We start from the raw sequence: 15,071 nt of genomic DNA, 5'->3' as shown, positions 1-15,071 counted from the left end.
AATCGTCGTCACGTTGTAACCTTTGGTGATCCAGCATATGGTCTCCCTGGCTTTCTTTTACATGCTGATTTGCTGTGGGCTCTGTACTCTGAATTGCTGCATGTCTTTTGCCTGCCTTGTCTTTTCTCGAGTATCCTAATCTTACTAACCATTTCTAGCCTAATTTAACTGTCTCCAACTAGGACATGGTATGCCATGGCTCACCGGTAGAGTTGTTCACCGAAAGAGAGAGAATTACCCTGATTGGTGAATACATGCAACCAGAGAGCATCATTGTTCGAAGAGGAATTATCTAGGACAGCATGTTGAACAGTTCACATGTAGGGTGTACAACATGCAGTCCTCTTTTTTCTTAAACCAAAAAAAAGAGAGAAGAATGGTGAGGGCTTATAACCCGACAACTATCCTGTTCCCTTGCTCTTCTTTATTTGCTTTAAATCCAGATTCCCAGGCAGACCAAACTCAATGCTCGCTAAACTGAGGTATTGGAAAACAGGGACGGAGGCTCCCTTCCCCATCATTCTGCCGTGGCAAGGTATACCTTCTGAACTAGAGTTTGATGACGATATGCAGTCGTTTAAAGATAGGATGCAGGCATCACATGTCAGATTTTGCATTGAAGATGCAGGAGGGTTTAGCTTATGGCCGCAATTTCCCATTTCAGAACCACCCAAATTCCTGTTAGCAGGCTTTTTACCAGGAAAAAAAAAAAGAACGCTCCTGTAAGCAGTGGCAGATAGGTTTAATCCAAGCAAGATAAGAATTATGCTGCTTTGTTTTACTTGTGTTCTTACAGAGTTTATTGAACAAGCTGGATGCTCTTTGAAACTCCCCAGAATTACTGAAAGCCATCGTATTCCTGAGGCCATTGTTACAATTGGCGATATTCAATGTTTGAAAGGCTAAACACAGAAGCAAGGTACTTCTTTTTGCCTGACAAAAGAAAAATTGGGGCCTAAGCTTCAAAACAGCTTGAAGTGTTAAGTCTTAGATATTGAATTCAAATAATTAAAGTTAAGTATAATGATTTCGGTACTTTGTCTAGTTTCAGTAAGCCCTCGGTTACTTGCATATAGAACCAGAGAGCCAAATTTGGCCAGCATAAGGTTCGGGTGTTAAAGCTTCAGAGGTATGAACTACGAAATTTAGTGAAGATGAAATAAATGAATTATTGTCTCTTTCATCAGGATGTGATCAATGTTTTGACAATTGTTAAAGGCTGTAAGGCACTTGAGATGTGGAATGCATGTGAGATGGAACATAGAAAGTTATGCTCTGGTGGAGCTGTATTTCTGAATTCAGAAACACTCGGTCAACATTCTAGGGCTACTAAACATTATGTAATAGAATGAAGAGTTTCATGCCTATTCTTTGCCTTCAAGATCATTGCATTTTTTATTTTTATGGGCGCGCTTGCTTGCTTGCTTGCGTCTTTGTGTGCAGCATGTCTGTGTTTTGCAAGAAAGGCAAAAGCGGCATTGTTTTTTGCTCGATAAAGCATAGAGTTTAATCGTCAGCCCAAAGGAGGAAGCTCCTCGCCTCGCCTCATCTTCAAGAGCAAGCTGAGAAGTATTTTCAGCCGGAGACACAGCTGTTCCAAACCATGGGCACTTGCATGTCATGCCTGCTTTAACTTTGGATTCTCGTGTTTGGTATATATTGAGAGGTATCATTATTAGAATGTTTCACATGAGAAAGACTTGAAACTTACGTGATAGACTAGTTAAAAGCGGAACAAATGGAAGCTAAGCCCCCTTCATGCTTCCACCAGGACACCGCTGGTCTCGAAACCCCTCCAAGGGGTTCAGCAGAAGTGACTTGACTGAGAGGTTGTCTAATAACTGCTCCATGCCGTGACTTTAGAAAGATAACATCAGGAAGCATCCAAGAATTTCCCTGCCACCCAGAGTACCAGACTGGAACATTTAAGAAACAGACCAATTTTACCATTTCTTATTTACTTAAGCTCTTTAGGATGCTTTTATAGCTGCATCCATAGTTTCTTTCTGCAGGTTTAAATTTCTTTGATCAAAGGTCCTTGAACAAGGGATTCATTGGTTCGTGAAATTTTTTTTTTCTCGCTGGAATATTTTTTTAATAAGTTGATATATGATGTCTGTAAAAATAGTTTTTATATATTTGGTTAATCATGAAAATAACACGTTCCAAAATAATTTATATTTAGTTGAGCATCCATCTTTCTGAAAAAGTTGTGAAAAATATCTTTTATGCCTTTTTGAAAAAAAACAATACCTCTTGAAAATTAAACTTTTATATATTCTACATGAATTTTTCTTTCTATAAAATGTGGTAATTTCTATCCTCTTTTTTTTTTGAAAAAAAACTCCAACCAACTATGAGGCATGGTGACCACACTTTTTCCTCTCTCTCCTCCTAAGCATTTTAGGTTTTATGCTTAGAATCACTGTTTGTACTTCACAGCAGTACATAATGAGGTGTTCATGTCTTCTCTGCTTTGTGTTCTCAAGGATGGAGAAAATTATCATGCATCTTATCGTCATGAGATCATTCTTCTATATATGAAAAGCAGATTAAGTAGGTTGTTCTGCTCTTTGTTAGAGGATAACAGTGAAATGCTACGATTTGTGATTCGCGTCCTCACAAATGCCCATATCAGGACTTCAAAATTTGTTATCAGTTTCCACAACAGAGCTCATGCTAACTACCACTTATGACTTTGCCCAAGCAGTCAGAAGTTATAGTAATATCAAGAATCATATAACTAAACGGATTTTTTTTCAAAAAAAAGCTTATCCATGAATTATACACAATTAGTTCAAAAAGAAAAAAACATTATAAACTACAATATAGGCATACCATGTGTTATTTCTAAAGACATTGTTCCTCGTTTTTCTGTCGCATGTTTGTTGTCATGGCAATGCTTATATAATATTTCAATAGACTTGCATTCTTTCTTTTGATTCTTTTCCTAATTCTTGATTGGGTCACAACTTGGATCCAATTGAGATTTCACAAGACCTAGAGTTTCTAGATTGCTTGGTTCAAAAAGGTCTCTTGGGTGGTCCATTAATTTCTGACGATGAGACAAAAACCATTCTGAAAATATCCAATTTAGATTTCAGAAAACCTAGAGTTTCTGGATTGCTTGGTTCAAAAAGGTCTCTTGGATGGTCCATTAATTTCTGACAATGAGACAAAAACCATTCTGAAGAGATGAATACTAAAAGAGCATGAACCAAATATTTCAATAGACTTGCATTCTTTCTTTGATTCTTTTCCTAATTCTTGATTGGGTCACAACTTGGATCCACTTGAGATTTCAGAAGACCTAGAGTTTCTAGATTGCTTGGTTCAAAAAGATCTCTTGGATGGTCCATTAATTACTGACAATGACACAAAAACCATTCTGAAAAGATGAATACTAAAAGAGTATGAACCAAACATTACACCATTCAGATGGATGGGGATGCTCAGTGCACAGCAACAAAACATGATTCACTGATCATACTTTACTAGTAGAACTCCCTTCACAAGAAGCAACAAGAATGCATGCCATCCCCAAAATTCTAAAACATCAAGAGCATCTATAATTATCCCATTTTCAAACCCCTGTGGATCCAAACCCTGCAGCTCCCCTAACAGTAGAATCCAAATCAACAACCTCGACAACATCTGGAGTCATAATTCTCTCGATGATCATCTGAGCAATCCGATCGCCCGGCTTCACCTCAAAATCCACATCCGAGTAATTGAACAAAATGACGCCGACCGGTCCACGGTAATCTGCATCGATCACACCCGCTCCCACATCGATGGAATGCTTCCATGCCAGCCCCGACCGAGGCGCTGTAAACCATCGGATGAATCAGAAGCATTTTATCAAATGCATGGATGGCAACTCTGAGGAAACCAAAAAAAAAGAAACCGTTCTGGAGAAAAAGGGATTACCAATGCGGGCGTAGGTCCCTTCAGGAATGGCAATGCTGAGATCAGTGGGAATAAGAGCTTTTCCTCGAGCAGGGACTTTCGCTTCAGCAGCGCTTTTATGAGAAAAGGACAAGAGATTTATAGCATCGGAGATCTAGGATTCGTTTCCTCCTAAGATCGAAAGAGGCCAAAAACAAAAAAGAAGGGTTTTGAACCTGGAAAGGTCATAACCGGCGGAGAGAGGGGAAACTCTCGAAGGCAAGACAGCATTTTGGGAGAGCTTCTTGACCTTAAGGAGAGGAAGGTGGGGGCGGCCGACGGCGGAACCATTCTCCGAGAGGACTAAATTACCATTTCCTGATACCTTCACAGCATCTGGGCAATTACCATGATGAGGACTAAATTCCTGCAAGTATCAAAATTGCAATATTACATCTTATATTAGCATCAACACATATAGCAAGCAGGCATTCTAATCTGTAAGTAAAACCATTCAGGGTGAAGAAACACCAATCATGATATAACAAAAACATGATCTATGTAACATCTCTTTTTGAAGTCTCCCTGCAAGAGTGGAATAAGGCAAACAAAAGGATCTAATGAAATACTTCACCCCAGACACTAGTCCAAGCTTATTATCCCCAGGCTTTGGTAGAAGCCATTGTGGAGAAAGAGGTATAGGGTTGTCAGATCCTTGGATGTCTGCAAAAATCAAAGAAGATCATGAGAGAAAGACATACTACCGCATTTAAAACATAAAAAAAGGAATATAGACGGCATCATAATTTTTAAAAAAAAGTCAAAAAAGTACAGAAAACTTATTAGACTGTTTCCCACATTACTGCATGATGCATGTAATTCTGATTGGTAAACATATTACTTTATACCATTTTTCAGCATACAATATTTACTATATAGCATATTCACATGCTATTTGAGAAGGTATAAATTCTTTTAAATGTACATAATAGAAAACTACTACTGATAGTTGATTGTTGCATCATTGAAACCCATAGAATGTTTGCTCAATTTTTTAGTCTCAATATTCTAAGATATTCAATTTTTTGCTCAAAAATTTATTACCAGACATTCATCATTGGAAATAGCCTTGATCTTGCTGGCACAGGGTTTTCCCATGACTAATTCTGACAGTTGCCTGATGCATATGACACCAGCAGCTACTGGAAAACCTGAGTTTTTGTAATCATTTTTAGGCACTTACCTAGAATCTAAATGAGGTGCCAATCGGATGTGAAGTTACCAGCTATCCACCAAAGCTCCATATTTTGACACAGCTTTCATTTGCTAGTTGTCCAACAACCAACTGTATTGTTAGTTTCTCCTGTTCCTCCAGCGATCAATCAACATCAGGGCACTTTGGTCCATCATATATTTATGCACATCATTTGTTTGGGATTTGCAATGAAATTTAAGATATTAGGGCAATGGCTTAGCATAACTGTATGTCATAACCTTAAATAGTGGAATTTAAAGAATTTTGAAATATTGATGGCTTGCTCAACTTCTACTGGTGATAAAGTCACATCCTTCACACAGTGTATACATCTAAAGGTAAATGATTAACAAAGTGTCAGCATCAATATTGCATGTGTGCATCAGCAATATCAAAATAATCTCAGCACAAATACACAGTTTATAATCAGACATAGATAACCTGTAATATTGAAGAACCAATAAGGATTCATCAAGTTCAACACAAATGACCAACACCACATAAAGCCAAGAAAATTTTTGGCAAGGCCCACTACAGTAAGGTGCAGCAATGCCTGGGATTAAAACAGTTTGAAGCAGCGCATTCCCAGAGACTACAAATCTCTTTTCAACTACTCTAAGAGCCAAAGATGATGGTAAAGTCCACCAGAGTTGATCGACCAGTTAGATGTTCTGGCAAACAATGAATTTTATGATCAAGATCGTAGTAAGAAATAGCATACCAAGCGCCAGCAAAATGTTCCACTCATTTCTCCTCCTCTCACATAACTACCATCAGTAAAACCATTTATCTCTAACAAAACATCAACAGCCTCATCCAAATATTCATCAAGCCAGCTCTTAAAAAAAAACAAAGGGTTATTGAATGGCAAAACCTACACATGTGATGCATGTAGTCCTGTTCACGCGTCCCCTCCCTCCCCCAACAACCCTCTGCACATTCCCATACACCCCATATGCAGATAAACATTCAACCATCAAAAGATCTTGGCTTTCTTGTAATACTTTTGATTTCTTATCGAGGAACCCCAGCTAAGCTCTGAAGAAGGCATCCAAATATACATATCTACTTAGGATGCAGTTCTAACAAAAACATTTTTCATAAAATGACCCCCAGAATTTCTTATGTGCATGCAACAGCAAATCCCTGCAAGGAAAATCATCCTAGTTCTATCTTCACCATTATCCTCCCAAAAAATAGGACAAGAAGAGAACTAACAGTACCAGGATAAACTATAATCCTATCTGTGAAGCTAAAATGTTCCACCCTTTCAGCCCATTTCTCACTACATCTAATTCAACCAGTCATTTCCACTCTCTTATGTTATTTGAATTTTTATTTAATTTTCCATCTTTAACCAAGAGAATGACAAAGCGAAAGACAGATGCCCTCTGGCTATCGTTTCTTAGTTTTCACACAAGATTCCCACTGTTCGGTTCTTAAAGATGCATTTGGTGATTCGCAAGTTAGGTATCCTACATGCTAGGATCCACTGCCAAAAGAAACACGACATCCAATCTCCTAATCCACGAGATGTTTCAAGATGAAAGTTACACTGCATAAGAAGATGTTGGAAATATTGAAAATCTCAAGTATGCAAGTGGGATAATCACCAAACAAGGGTCAATTAATTGCAAAACATTCATCGGAAAATTGGAAATCTTTTGTAAAAGATATCAGCCTAAAGGCATTTATGTAGTAGGAGAGTAGCATTCTTGGACATAAGAAAGACACATCAGCATTTCCAACTTATAAGTATCTCCACCTACTCTCTTCTAGAGGAGAAGATGATCAAGTTGCCTTTTGAGGTCCCATAGGTGATAAATATTCTTGTGTCCATGAGACATTTGACTCCCATAAGTTTCAAGTAGTGATGCTTGAGGCCAAGAAAAATTCAACCAATTCTTCAAGAACATGAGAAAGAGTACCAACATATTAGGAACTTATCTTTGTAGTCATATTTTTTAAGGCAACAACCAGGGCTTAGCCCAATGGCTTAGTACCTTCCTCTTGGAGGTGATCTAAGTCCAATGATGCACATCTGAGATTTCAATTAATATGGTTGTAGATATTGTACAAGAAAAATAATCTAGTGAAGCTTTAGATATGGACCGAAAACAGGATTAGTGATTGCATACATGTTTCCAAAAGAAAGATCAAGGAGACAGTGGTGCTAGATGGAATTCTCCTTGCAAAATTAAGGAGGCTAATGATCATGGAAAAATGACAAGGATGAGCTGATCATCTAGACTTAGCAGGATGGTTATTGGGATTTGGAATATGAATATATTAGGTAATAGGACAGTCGCATGACCTGTTGGACTTACTCTCTTCACTGTTTGGCCTATATGCCATGACGGTGGCCTATATGACATCCCAATAGAGTTCAAACTGACTACGGATATCATATCACCACACGCGCCCGTGCACACACACACACACACACACTCTATATACATATAGAATACTTGTATGATTCACCATTAAAAAACAAAGACCATCTGATGAACATCATCGACAAGCAAAAGTTTTTTAAGTAGCATATCTCTGATATAAGGTCTCGAGATACGACGATACTAAGATATCAAAACAGCTGAATATATCAACTGTACTGCTTCGACAAGTACACGTGCGAATATTCTTATTCAGGTCATGATATATGTTGGCTAAGATGTTACTAACCAATGAAATTTCAAGCCCTGCAGTATAAAGAAAATCTCATTAGTAATACTCTCAAACAATGTGCAGCATCCCTATGAAGTCATGGTACAATAAAAAAGCCATGTTACAGATGTCCAAGACATCTAAGGCCCCATTTGGGGAAGCTTTTGAAATATGGGTGTTGGTAAAAGTTTCGAGAAGCTGTTTTAGTTTTTTCAGAAAGCTCAAACAGCTTTTTGAAAGAAACTCCATTTTGGAGCTTCTCTGAAAAAGCACTTTTAGAAATTGTCAGGAAGTTGTTTTGAATTATAATATATTTTTTCTTTTTGGACCAAAATACCCATAATAAAACAGAATAATTACACAAAATATTCCTTTATAAGTTTGAAAATATAATATTTTATACCTTTATTATTGTATTATACTATAAATATTATATTATATTATATCATAATACATTAGTATGTTATGTTAAATAATTTAATATTATGTTATATTATCTCACAATCATCGAGAGGATGAAAAATTAATTTATGCTAATAATTATGATATTTTATATCTTTATTATTATATTATACTATAAATATAATATTATATTACATTATATCATAATACATTGATATGTTATGTCAAATAATTTAATATTATATTAAATTATTATGCTATAGTGTACAATATTATATTACTATATTATAATAATATTATATTATATTACATTAATATTATACTATATCATATATTTATGTATTAATACATATTATATTTTATTATGCACTGTTGTATACTACTATGCAATATCTTATAAAAGGAAGAGCATCTGGAAATGTTGCATGTAAGGGGCATGACATGCATGATTACCAGTGTTCAGATCAGTAAAGCTAACAAAATTTCAGCTTCTTCTTTGTAACAACCCAGAATCTCACCCAAAATGGCTAGCCGGAAGTTATTATTTGGGTTCCTTGATCCTGTATAAGTACCCAAGATCTACCCAGCGAATAACCGATGTGGGACTAAACACACGCCCGCACGGGTCCTCACATACTCCTCCCGTTCAAGCCTTGACGTCCTCGTCAGGCTAAGGATTCATATCTATTCAAATCTAATCACAAACACCATGATTGGCCCGTAGTCAGCCCCAATAGATCCGTGCTGCAGTGTCCCCTAGTCCATATAGGTTATGGGCCGGGTCCGCTCTGATACCATTTGTAACAACCCAGAATCTCACCCAAAATGGCTAGTCGGAAGTTATTATTTGGGTTCTTTGATCCTGTATAAGTACCCAAGATCTACCCAGCGAATAACCGATGTGGGACTAAACACACGCCCGCACGGGTCCTCACATTCTTCTTCCAGAGAACTTCAAAATCTAAGCTACAAGCTCAATCAGGAAGCATAAAATATACAAAAATTTCCAAGATCGATGTTTAAAAATAAAAGAAGAATCGGATCAAATACCAAAAGCGGCCACATTTCTTACCGTATCAGGAAAAAAAAGAACTATTTCGAAACTAAAACCGAGAAAAACACTACAAATCGGCCAAAAAATTAACCCCTAAAAACAATAGGTTCATCGCACGGGAAGAACAACGAGCTGGCGTCCGAACCGCGAAGGAGCTGAATCGAGATACCAGCTTGGGTTTATCTCCATATGAGCTAGGGTTTTATCTCCAGAGGAAGGGAGAGATCAAAAAAAAGAAACCAAGAACTCGGTGGATTGGGGCTGGGGAGGGGCGGAGAGAAAAAAGAAACCTTTAGGGCTTTGATGCGGCGGAGGCTCCACCGCGAGGCCATGGCGAGAATCGTCATTGTTCCGATTGGCCATCGTCAGCGGCGGAGTCGGCAGAGTCGGAGGCGGACGGAAACCCTTGGGAACTCGCTATTCTCTTCCCGGCGACTGCTCTCTCGGGGGAGAGAGGGGCGGGAAAAATGTAGGCCTGGACCGATCCGACTGGTTCGGATCTGAATCTAAAATTAGAATCCGAACAAAAAATCGGATTGGATCGGACTCACTTAGGACCCGACCCATTTACACTCGTAGTAGAAATACGGACAGATAAAAAAGCGAATGAGATTAGGAAACCCCCGCTTCGCCCCCCCAGCTTTTGTTAGCCCGCCAGGTTCGAATCTTGACCGCCGAGAGCTGGCTCCAGAGCTGCCCTCGTGTCCCGCCGTACAACTCACCGATCTCATCCGTTCATCTCCCTAAGGAGCACTGATCGAACGGTACAAATCAGCCAGTGAGCAGCTCTCAGCGGGCGCCGGTCGAGCTTCTCTAACCCTTGCAGGCTTGCAGGTCTTCCTTGGCGATCCAACACGGCGCAATATAATTATAATGCTCTCTAGTTTGGCATTTGAAGTGTGAAGGACCAATCTTGCCATCATTGTTCATATACCATCACTGCCGTGCAATAGCTTATGATATTGTCTATGTGGTACATGACAAACTACTTCCTGCAAAACATCAATCTCACTCCATCAACAGCTACAAACAACCATGATCATCGAAGAACCATGTTCCTCCTGTTAATTTGAAACATAAAACCATTTCTCATCATATCATATCTTCAAGCTCAACAAATTATTGTGTCAATTGACGGAGCACCATCCAAATGATTTAGAGCATGGGTAGTGATTTATTCTGTGCCATCAGGTACCCAACCCAACCTAATCCTATTAGGACAGATTTTATCCAGCATAGCTGATCCAAAGCATGTATAAGTAACGATGAAATCCATCTTAAACCAAATCCGGATATATTTAACTTTTCACAAATCCCTTCTCCGATATGAAAAAAATTGGTTTATATACAAAAAAAAAAAAAAAAAGCTTTACCCAACCAATCTGTCTTGTCTAACTCTATCAATCCGGGCCCATATCGAGTCTTTACCCACCCCTAGGCAAGTACGAATCGGGTACGACTAATGGCCTACCTGATCCATATCTCATTCATTGTCGTCCCTAGCTTAGAGCAAAATAGAAGCCAAATAGGATAGTCAATATCTTCTTTCTCTCTCCCCCTCTCTATATCATCTTCATTTAGGGTTTCTTTTAGCAAATCCACCAAGCTGCAAGCTATCTTGAAGCAACCATCCAAATTCATCAAATGGAGAGTGCTTATGACTCCCAACATTTGTCAGTTACGCCTCATTATCAAAGACCAGCTTACCGTGCGAGATTAGCAAGCAGGACTCAAATCGATTGATAAATATATGTAGCAAATTGTAAAGACAAAAATCCAACGGCAGCAAATCTATATTGAACATCCCCAAGCAAACAATTATGAAGATCTACCATGCCATTGATCAAATCTTTCAGCATAAACATTAAACCAGTGGACTCATGCATGTCTACACTTCACTACTTGGGCAATCCCATCGTGATCAACCATATGCTCCAGGTGGTGAATCTAACCAAGATTACTAAGAATAGCTCCAAAACAATCATTTGCCCATGCATTGGCAAATAGGACTGCTTGATCTAGAGTATGCTAAGCTATATATCAACTTATAAGTAAGCATCTTTAGAGAAGCCTTTCCATGCCATCAGCCCCATCGATTAAACGACTAAGCTTCTTTTGGTGCCAAGACAAACTCAAGCTACTGGAGGAGATTGCTATGCCAAAGATGTGGTCTTGACAGTTATATCATGATGAGAAGCTCATAAAGTGTCTTCCTTTGAGACATGCAATGAAGGTTTTTATAGAGCCATGGTCTACATATAGTTAAGTAAATCAAATCAAATCGGTATGGATTAAGTTATCATTGGAAATGCAATCAAGAAAAAGGAATGACTCGGGCAAAATGAAAAATAATTTGAGCACCATCTTGCATTCTTTCTTTTGATTATTTTCCTATTTCTTGATTGGGTCACAGCATGGATCCAATTGAGATTTCAGAAGACCTGGAGTTCTAGATTGCTTGGTTCAAAAGGGTCTCTTGGATGGTCCATTAATTACTGACAATGAGACAAAGACCATTCTGAAAAGATGAATACTAAAGGAGCACGAACCAAACATTACACTATTCAGATGGATGGGGATGCTCAGTTCACAGCAACAAAACATGATTCACTGATCTTACTTTACCAGTAGAACTCCCTTCCCAAGAAGCCACATGCCATCCCCAAAATTCTAAAACATCAAGAGCATCTATAATTATCCCATTTTCAAACCCCTGTGGATCCAAACCCTGCAGCTCCCCTAACAGTGGAATCCAAATCAACAACCTCGACCGCATCTGGAGTCATAATCCTCTCAATGATCATCTGAGCAATCCGATCACCCAGCTTCACCTCAAAATCCACATCCGAGTGGTTGAACAGAATGACGCCGACTGGTCCACGGTAATCCGCATCGATCACACCCGCTCCCACATCGATGGAATGCTTCCATGCCAGCCCCGACCGAGGCGCTGCAAAGCATCGGATGAATCAGAAGCATTTTATCAAACATGTGGAGGGCAGCTCCGAGGAAACCAAAAGAAAGGGAAACCGTTCTGGAGAAAAAAGGAATACCAATGCGGGCGTAGGTCCCTTCAGGAATGGCAATGCTGAGATCGGTGGGAATAAGAGCTTTCCCTCGAGCAGGGACTTTCGCTTCAGCGGCGCTTTCATGAGAAAAGGACAAGAGACTCATAGCATCGGAAGTCTAGGATTCGCTTCTTCCTAAGATCGAAAGAGAGCGAAAACAAAAAGGAAGGGTTTTGTACCTGGAGAGGTCGTAACCGGCAGAGAGAGGGGAAGCTCTCGAAGGCAAGACAGCATTTTGGGAGAGCTTCTTGATCTTAAGGAGAGGGAGGTGGTGGCGGCCGACGGCGGAACCGTTCTCCGAGATCCTGGGGGCTTTGAGAGAGGGCTCTTGGACGCCGGGGCTGCCGCTCTCCGCTGCGCCGTTGGCCGCCATGCTGATCCGGGAGCGGCGAGTTGGAAGAGTTCTGAGGGAGGTGGGGAACGGAGATGGAGGGCTGATGAGAGGGGGGTTTGGTTTTAAGCTAGAAAAGCGCGGGAAACTACTTGGCGCCAATGCTTCCCGCGCCATTCCATGCTACAGTCTGCATTTCTTTCGGAAAACCGAGACTAGAAGACGACGGTTACGGTCTCATTTTTCCTAAAAATTAAGCTGATGATATAATATTATTATATATAATAATTATATATTATTATAATATAATAATATTATATTATCATGATATGATTATTATAAAATAATAATGATTTATAATATTATTATAACATCAAGTAATATACTATAATTTTATAATATTATTATATTGTTAGTGCACTGTACTATCATATTATTATTAACTTATAAATTATTCTTAAATTCATTTTTTTAAAAAAATTATTGCTGAGAGTTGAATCTCACTCACTTATCTAAAAAAAAAAAGAGCTTTCCACATATCTAATGTTTGGGCAGGATCTGGATATGGAAATCTTACTTGGATGAAATTTGGATTCTAAGAAACTTGGATGAAGGAAATCAAAACTTAACAATAGAAATCTTACTTGCATTGGTTTTGGAGGGTTTAGAAACACTTCTTAGAGGGCAAAAAACATTTTTGGATGATTTTGTATTTGGTAAAAGCTAATAATATGTTATGGTATCAGCTCATGGCATCCTCATCTTCTTCCTCCTCTTCCACATCCTCTTCTTCATCTTCTTTATCCACCAACTCAACTTCATCTTCCGTTCCATCACCTTCCCTTGTCATAACAAATATTTCCAGCATTGTATCTATTAAGCTTGATGCCACTAATTACTTGATGTGGAAGTCTTTATTTGAACCAATACTTCATGGGCATCATCTAATGGGTTGATGGCTCCACATTGGCTCCACCGAAAAACAGTCCTCAATACAATGACTAGTATGCAGAAGATCAAAAGCTTTTATCTTGGTTTAATGCAAATTTGTCAATCTCAGCTTTGCAATACATAGTGGGAATCAAGTTTGCCAGGAAAGCATGGGAAGTCTTGGAACATCATTATGAATTGGCCATTCCCTCTTATGTCATGACACTTCAGAAAGGTTTACTCTCAATGCAAGATTACTTGCAAAATTTTGAAGTACTTAATGCCGCCCCTGGTTCTATTGTCTCAGATGATGAACTTCGTTTTTGTATTTTGAATGGTTTGCCCCTAATATATCATGATGTTGCTTCTATCATTCGAGATCGAGCTCGAACCTCGTTTATCTTCTTTGAGGAAGCTGACAATCTATTGATTTGTGATGAGGTGAGCCTTGAAGAAGAGACTCAATAGATCTCATGGTTCTAGTATTATACGTTAATGATATCATCCTCACCAGAACAATCAATCCTCTCTTCAATGTCTTATTGATACTCTTAGAAATTCCTTTAAATGTGGGATATGGGACATCTTTCTTACTTCCTTTGTGTTGAGGTTCATCAAACATCTTTAGGTTTATTACCCAATCAAAGCAAGTACATTATGCACCTTCTTCAAAGTGTTAAGATGCTTGGGAGCAAACAAGTGGCATCGCCATTATCTACTCAAAAGTTGGGCCTCTCAGGAAGTCCTCCTTTTGCTGATCCCACTTATTATCAAAGCATAGTTGGAGCTTTGCAATATGTCACTCACACGACCTAACATATTTTTTCTGTTAATCAAGTATGCCAATTCTTGAAGAACCCAATTGAAGAGCATTTTACATCAGTAAAGCATATCCTACGCTTCTTAAAAGGGTTCATCACTTGTGGACTTTATCTCATGCCTAGTTCAATAGATTTTGTTGCCTATTGTGATGCCGATTGGGCAGGCTATCCAATTGATTTCCATTCGTCGGAGGGATGGCCACCCTATACTTAGAGATATATAGAGGATGGTGTCTGGTTGCCGCTCGATCCAAATTGTATATGTATTTCGGAAGACAAACAGAACTGCAGACTGGGTCGCCTCCTTTGTTGTTCATCACTTCGAAGAGGTGTTATGGACTGACACTATAGTTGGCCCATTACCTTTATGTCGTTTTCTTTTTCTTGATGTTGAGGGTAACACTCATGCTCATTTGATGTGAGCTACTGATATACCCAAAAAAAAAAATGATTGCTATTCTACAACTGTTTTGTGGTGTGCTACGAAGCAACCTACGATTTCTAGGTCATCAACAAAAGCTGAGTATCGTCCCATACAGTTATTGAGATCCATTAGTTATGTTCTCTAATCCAAAAACTACATCTCCCTCTTAAGAAGACACCTACTATTTGGTGTGCCAATATATCTACTATTGCCCTCATACGCAATCCTGTTTTC

At 38.8% G+C, this 15,071-nt stretch overlaps 2 protein-coding genes and 1 long non-coding RNA gene across 4 annotated transcripts; 1 reads left to right on the top strand and 2 right to left on the bottom strand.

The window, feature by feature from the left end:
• The first annotated feature begins 240 nt into the window (after positions 1-240).
• On the top strand, positions 241-1,183 carry LOC148714998 (uncharacterized). Of its 2 annotated transcripts, none has more exons than XR_015975854.1 (5): positions 241-379; positions 497-535; positions 629-722; positions 837-919; positions 1,046-1,183. It is a non-coding gene; the product is annotated as an uncharacterized LOC148714998 (long non-coding RNA). The 2 variants fall into 2 exon arrangements; XR_015975853.1 differs by having other exon boundaries at positions 623-722.
• A 2,231-nt stretch (positions 1,184-3,414) lies between these two features.
• LOC103702704 (deoxyuridine 5'-triphosphate nucleotidohydrolase-like) lies at positions 3,415-9,760 on the bottom strand. Its single transcript, XM_008785242.5, has 5 exons — positions 9,554-9,760; positions 4,523-4,611; positions 4,125-4,315; positions 3,931-4,022; positions 3,415-3,828 (listed from the first exon to the last, which is right to left on the bottom strand). The coding sequence occupies exons 1-5, from the start codon at positions 9,624-9,626 to the stop codon at positions 3,584-3,586; spliced, it is 690 nt and encodes a 229-aa protein (XP_008783464.3). The 5' UTR covers positions 9,627-9,760; the 3' UTR covers positions 3,415-3,583.
• Positions 9,761-11,779: 2,019 nt separating this feature from the next.
• On the bottom strand, positions 11,780-12,904 carry LOC103702703 (deoxyuridine 5'-triphosphate nucleotidohydrolase-like). Its single transcript, XM_008785240.4, has 3 exons — positions 12,511-12,904; positions 12,317-12,408; positions 11,780-12,213 (listed from the first exon to the last, which is right to left on the bottom strand). The coding sequence occupies exons 1-3, from the start codon at positions 12,837-12,839 to the stop codon at positions 11,969-11,971; spliced, it is 666 nt and encodes a 221-aa protein (XP_008783462.3). The 5' UTR covers positions 12,840-12,904; the 3' UTR covers positions 11,780-11,968.
• Positions 12,905-15,071: the final 2,167 nt, after the last annotated feature.

Source organism: Phoenix dactylifera, chromosome 1 (assembly GCF_051530095.1).
Source record: "Phoenix dactylifera cultivar Ajwa chromosome 1, Ajwa_hap1_PhDact_Kaust_v1.1, whole genome shotgun sequence".
Taxonomy (NCBI): domain Eukaryota; kingdom Viridiplantae; phylum Streptophyta; class Magnoliopsida; order Arecales; family Arecaceae; genus Phoenix; species Phoenix dactylifera.
The sequence above is the reverse complement of the archived record's forward strand: the minus strand, read 5'-3'. Positions and strand labels throughout refer to the sequence as shown.

Coding starts and splice junctions, on each gene's coding strand:
- LOC103702704 (XM_008785242.5), bottom strand. CDS start 9,626: ATGGCCAATCGGAACAATGACGATTCTCGCCATGGCCTCGCGGTGGAG. Junction 4,316..4,522: donor AGCTTGGACTAGTGTCTGGG/GTGAAGTATTTC, acceptor TGATACTTGCAG/GAATTTAGTCCTCATCATGG. Junction 4,023..4,124: donor GCCGGTTATGACCTTTCCAG/GTTCAAAACCCT, acceptor TTCTCATAAAAG/CGCTGCTGAAGCGAAAGTCC.
- LOC103702703 (XM_008785240.4), bottom strand. CDS start 12,839: ATGGCGCGGGAAGCATTGGCGCCAAGTAGTTTCCCGCGCTTTTCTAGC. Junction 12,409..12,510: donor GCCGGTTACGACCTCTCCAG/GTACAAAACCCT, acceptor TTCTCATGAAAG/CGCCGCTGAAGCGAAAGTCC. Junction 12,214..12,316: donor AGGGACCTACGCCCGCATTG/GTATTCCTTTTT, acceptor GATGCTTTGCAG/CGCCTCGGTCGGGGCTGGCA.